Here is a 6,000-nt window from a genome sequence, read left to right as displayed (position 1 = left end):
GCTGGAGTGAGAGGGAGAGAGGCTGGAGTGAGAGGGAGAGAGGCTGGAGTGAGAGGGAGAGAGGCTGGAGTGAGAGGGAGAGAGGCTGGAGTGAGAGGGAGAGAGGCTGGAGTGAGAGGGAGAGAGGCTGGAGTGAGAGAGGGAGAGAGGCTGGAGTGAGAGAGAGAGAGAGAGAGAGAGAGAGAGAGAGAGAGAGGCGAGAGAGAGAGAGAGGAGAGAGAGAGAGAGAGAGAGAGAGAGAGAGAGGCTGGAGAGAGAGAGAGGCTGGAGAGAGAGAGAGAGAGAGGCTGGAGGGTGAGAGAGAGAGAGGCTGGAGAGAGAGAGAGAGAGAGAGAGAGGCTCGAGAGAGGCTGGAGAAGGAGAGGGAGAGAGAGAGAGAGAGAGAGAGGCTAGAGAGAGAGAGAGAGAGGCTGGAGAGAGAGAGAGAGAGAGAGAGAGGCTGGAGGGAGGGAGGGAGGGAGAGAGAGAGAGAGATGCTGGAGAGAGAGAGAGAGAGAGATGCTGGAGAGAGAGAGAGAGAGAGAGGCTGGAGAGAGAGAGAGAGAGAGAGGCTGGAGAGAGAGAGAGAGAGAGAGGCTGGAGAGAGAGAGAGAGAGAGAGAGAGAGAGAGAGGGGCTAGGGGCTGGGTCATTGAATATATTTAAGGAGGCGATCGACAGTTTTAAATAAAGGATTATGGGGAGCAGGCAGGGAAGTGGAGCTGTGTGTATGATCAGATCAGCCATGATCTTATTGAATGGCGGAGCAGGCTCGAGGGACCAAATGGCCTAATCCTATTTCTTATGTTCTTATGCCATGGGAAACAGAGAAAAAATTACATAAGATTGGGGAGGTCCATCCCTCTGCGCACCAGGGGGGGGGCGGTCCTCCCTCCATAACACCCTGGTTCATACCAGTCACCCCCAACACCCCCTCCGCTTCCCAAGCACCTTCCCGTGCAAACGCAGGAGATGCAACACCTGTCCTTTTACCTCCTCCCTTCCCTCTGTCCAGGCCCCAAATACTCCTTCCAGGTGAAACAGCAATTTACTTGTACTTCTTTCAATTTAGTATAACATGTTTGCTGCTCACGATGTGGTCTCCTCCACATTGGGGCAACCAAACGCAGATTGGGTGACGGCTTTGCACCTCCGTTCAGTCCATAAGCGTGATCCCAAGCTTCCTGTCGCCCGTCACTTTCATTCCCCACTCCACTCCCACATCTCCGTCCTCAGCCTCTTAACTGTTCCAATGAAGCTCAACGCAAGCACGAGGAACAGCTTTCGTTTAGGCACTCACAGCGTTCTGGACTCAACATCGAGTTCAACAATTTCAGACCAGAACCTCTGCCCATATTTTGCTCCCTTTCCTCCTTTTTTTAAACCCCCCCGATCTTACGCTTTTTTTCTCACTGTTTCCCATAGTAATTATTCAGCCATTCACACCCTATCTAGACGAATCTTTTTCTAACTTCTGCCATTAACATCTCAAGTCGGCCCATCATCCTTTTTGTCTCTCTAATCTATCATGTCTTCCACCCTATCACAGACATTCCCTTCTGTTCTTTCCTCCCCACCCCCTTTCAGTGCTCATTAAGAATCTGTTCATTTTGAACATTCACCAGTTCTGACAAAGGGTCATCGACCTGAAACATTAAATCTGTTTTTCTCTCCACAGATGTTGCCTGACTCACTGAGATTGCGAAGATTTTTTTTTAAATTGACTTAATTTCCATCTTTATTTTCCAATATAATCACAGGTTCTGAATTAATAAACATGCAGAATGGGTGTGTGATTAGCAAATGAACTTTGTTATAGATAGGTGCGAGTTTATACATTTTAGTAGGAAGAATAAGGAGGCCATGTACACCTTGGAAAATAAGTATCTAAATGGGGTAGAGGAACAAAGGAATCTAGGGGTACAGATACACAGATCACTAATAGTAGCAATGCAGGTTAATAAGGCCATAAATAAAGCAAACAATGCACTAGGTTTAATTTCTAGGAGGGATAGAATTGAAAAGCAGAGAAATTGTCAAATTTGTATAGAACCTCAGTTAGACCACATTTGGAGTACTATGAACAGTTCTAGTCTCCATATTATTAAAAGGATATAAAGGCACTGGAGAAGGTGCAAAAAAGATGTACTAGAATGATACGAGAACTGCCTTGATGACCCCGAGATGCTGAATGCCCACAGCGCTTGGTCTGCCCTCCAGGCCTCCATAACCAGTGCCGACGAAGAGACACTTGGTCACGCACTCAGGAAACACCAGGACTGGTTTGATGAGAATGATCAAGAGATCCAAGAACTAATAGATCGCAAGCACAGAGCATTTCTGAGCCTCAAGCAACAACCCAACTCGGGAGCAGTAAAGCAGCATTACAGACAGCTCAAGGCTGAGGTCCAACAAAAAACCCGGGACCTAAAGAACAGGTGGTGGATGGAGAAAGCACAGGAGATACAACAACTGGCCGACAGCCAAGATGTGCAAGGATTCTTCATCGCAGTCAAGGCCACCTACGGTCCCCACCCAACTGCTGGCCAAGAACGGGGAAACACTCATCAAGGACACCGAGGCAGTCAGGGCCCGCTGGAAGGAGCACTTCGAAGATCTCCTCAATCGAGACTCTGCCTTTGACTCGAGTGATCTCAACTCCATCCCGCAGCATGTGACCCACCACCACCTCAGTGAAACCCCAACCTTGCACGAAGTAGGAAAAACCATAAGACAGCTCAAGAACAACAAGGCTATGGGAGCGGATGGAATCCCTGCTGAGGCGCTAAAGTACGGCGGAGAGGCGTTTTAGGCGCGGATACATGACCTCATCTCTCTCATCTGGAGGGAGGAGAGCATGCCGGGAGATCTCAGAGTTGCAGTGATCGTGACCATCTTTAAAAAAGGGGACAAGTCCAAGTGCGGCAACTACAGGGGAATCTCCCTGCTATCAGCCACTGGGAAAGCTGTCGCTAGAGTCCTCCTCAACCGTCTTCTCCCTGTGGCAGAAGAGCTCCTCCCGGAGTCACAGTGCGGATTTCGTCCTCAATGGGGCACAACGGACATGATCTTTGCAGTGCGACAGCTGCAGGAAAAATGCAGGGAGCAGCACCAGCCCTGATACATGGCCTTTTTCGACTTTACAAAGGCCTTTGACACTGTCAACCACGAGGGTCTATGGAGCACCCTCCTCCGTTTCGGAAACCTCAAAAGTTTGTCAACATCTTTCGCTGCTCCACGACGATGTGATCCTTACCAACGGATCCATTACAGACCCAATCCATGTCCAGACCGGGGTCAAACAGGGCTGCGTCATTGTCTCTTCTCAATCTTCCTCAGCACCATACTCCACCTCACAGTCAACAAGTTCCCCGCTGGAGTGGAACTAAACTACAGAACCAGTGGGGAGCTGTTTAACCTCCAGGCCAGGTCCAAGATCACTCCAACGTCTGTCGTTGAGCTACAGTACGCGGACGACGCCTGCGTCTGCGCGCATTCTGAGGCTAAATTCCAGGATATAGTCGATGTATTTACTGAGGCATACAAAAGCACGGGCCTTACGCTAAACATCCATAAGACAAAGGTCCTCCACCAGCCTGTCCTTGCCGCACAGCACTACCCCCCAGTCATCAAGATCCACGGTGTGGCCCTCGACAACATGGACCATTTCCCATACCTTGGGAGCCTCTCATCAGCAAAAGCAGACATTGATGAAGAGATTCAACACCGCCTCCAGTGCGCCAGTGCAGCCTTAGGCCGCCTGAGGAAAAGAGTGTTCGAAGACCAGGCCCTCAAATCCACCATCAAGCTCATGGTCTACAGGGCTGTAGTAATACCCATCTCCTGTATGGTTCAGAGGCATGGACCATGTACAGTAGACACCTCAAGTCACTGGAGATATATCACCAATGATGTCTCTGCAAAATCTTACAAATCTCCTGGGAGGATAGGCGCACCAACATCAGCGTCCTCGTCCAGCCTAACATCCCCAGCATTGAAGCACTGACCACATTCGATCAGCTATGCTGGGCAGGCCACATAGTTCACATGCCAGACACTAGACTCCCAAAGCAAAGTGCTCTATGCAGAGCTCCTTCACGGCAGATGAGCCAAAGGTGGGCAGCGGAACGTTGCAAGGACACTCTCAAAGCCTCCCTGATAAAGTGCGACATCCCCACTGACACCTGGGAATCCCTGGCCAAAGACCTCCCTAAGTGGAGAAAGTGCATCCGGGAGGGCGCTGAGCGCTCTGAGTCTCAACGCCGAGAGCGTGCAGAAATCAAGCACAGGCAGCGGAAAGAGCGTGCGGCAAACCAGTCCCACCCACCCCTTCCCTCAACGACTATCTGTCCCACCTGTGACAGAGTCTGTGGCTCTCATATTGGACTGTACAGCCACCAAAGAACCCACTTCAGGAGTGTAAGCAAGTCTTCCTTGGGTCTGAGGGACTGCCTATGATTATGATGATGATGGTGACAATGACGAGAACTGAGAGGTTATACCGATCAGGAAAGATTGAACAGGCTGGGTCTCTTCTCTAGAAAAAGAGAAGACTGAGGGGTGACCTAATAGAGGTCATTAAGATTATGAAAGGGTTTGATTAGGTCGATATAGAGAAGATGGGTAGATTTAGAGAATATGTTTTCACTTGGAGACGAGACCAGAACTAGGGGCCATAAATATGATAGTTACGAATAAATCTAATAGGAAATTCAGGGTTGTCCCATTCCCACCAGCCGAAGGCCCTGGTACTCCGCACCAAGGGTCTATTTTTCTTCAAAAAATGATAATGCTCAGCAAATGCACCACATACACAGTGAACATATGATTGAAAAGGTATTGAAACTAACCAGAAGTTCTCAAAAGCTGAAAGGCTTCAGCCTGTCCTATAGCTTGAAGGAACTCCAACAGATCTTTCACAGTCACGCCCCGGTTACCCAGCACATGGAGCAAACTTCGACTGGGGCTTCCTCCTGGATCCAATACTTTCAGTGAGCATTTGTCCAAGTCCTCCGAGCTGCAAAAAGAATGTTTGCATGTAATGTCTGAGATCGTGAAAGGAACTAACAAAGTGGATCCAGTAAGTTGTTAATCATTGCAAAGGGTTTAAATAACAAAGTACTAACTTGGAAGCAAGAAGGGAAGGTAGGCAAACATTTTAAGCCAAAATGTAATAAACTTAAGTCATTGTGTGTGGCTTTGAAGTCATTAGTATAAAAGAATAATGGATTGAAGGATATGGAAAGAAGCAGGTAGGTATGGCTCAAATCAATCCAAAAGGGGGTAAATTGTTGTGCCAAATGGCCTTTTCCTGTTAACATAGAAACATAGAAAATAGGTGCAGGAGTAGGCCATTCAGCCCTTCTAGCCTGCACCGCCATTCAATGAGTTCATGGCTCAACATGCAACTTCAGTACCCCCTTCCTGCTTTCTCGCCATACCCCTTGAACCCCTAGTAGTAAGGACTTCATCTAACTCCCTTTTGAATATATTTAGTGAATTGGCCTCAACTACTTTCTGTGGTAGAGAATTCCAAAGGTTCACCACTCTCTGGGTGAAGAAGTTTCTCCTCATCAACTAAATGGCTTACCCCTTATCTTTAGACTGTGACCCCTGGTTCTGGACTTCCCCAACATTGGGAACATTCTTCTTGCATCTAACCTATCTAAACCCGTCAGAATTTTAAACGTTTCTATGAGGTCCCCTCTCATTCTTCTGAACTCCAGTGAATACAAGCCCAGTTGATCCAGTCTTTCTTGATAGGTCAGTCCCACCATCCCGGGAATCAGTCTGGTGAATCTTCGCTGCACTCCCTCAATAGCAAGAATGTCCTTCCTCAAGTTAGGAGACCAAAACTGTACACAATACTCCAGGTGTGGCCTCACCAAGGCCCTGTACAACTGTCGCAACACCTCCCTGCCCCTGTACTCAAATCCCCTCGCTATGAAGGCCAACATGCCATTTGCTTTCTTAACCGCCTGCTGTACCTGCATGCCAACCTTCAATGACTGATGTACCATGA

At 48.5% G+C, this 6,000-nt stretch overlaps 1 protein-coding gene across 4 annotated transcripts in view; it reads right to left on the bottom strand.

The window, feature by feature from the left end:
* LOC139239187 (mucosa-associated lymphoid tissue lymphoma translocation protein 1-like) overlaps nt 1–6,000 on the bottom strand; it is a 237,785-nt gene that overhangs the window by 127,868 nt on the left and 103,917 nt on the right. For all 4 annotated transcript variants that reach the window (XM_070867826.1, XM_070867851.1, XM_070867835.1 and 1 more), the window contains one exon: nt 4,829–4,995. In XM_070867826.1, the coding sequence (XP_070723927.1) occupies nt 4,829–4,995 (167 nt within the window). The remainder of the gene's footprint in view (nt 1–4,828; nt 4,996–6,000) is intronic.

This window comes from Pristiophorus japonicus, chromosome 2 (genome assembly GCF_044704955.1).
Source record: "Pristiophorus japonicus isolate sPriJap1 chromosome 2, sPriJap1.hap1, whole genome shotgun sequence".
Lineage (NCBI taxonomy): Eukaryota > Metazoa > Chordata > Chondrichthyes > Pristiophoridae > Pristiophorus > Pristiophorus japonicus.
This window is presented reverse-complemented; position numbering and strand designations above follow the sequence as displayed.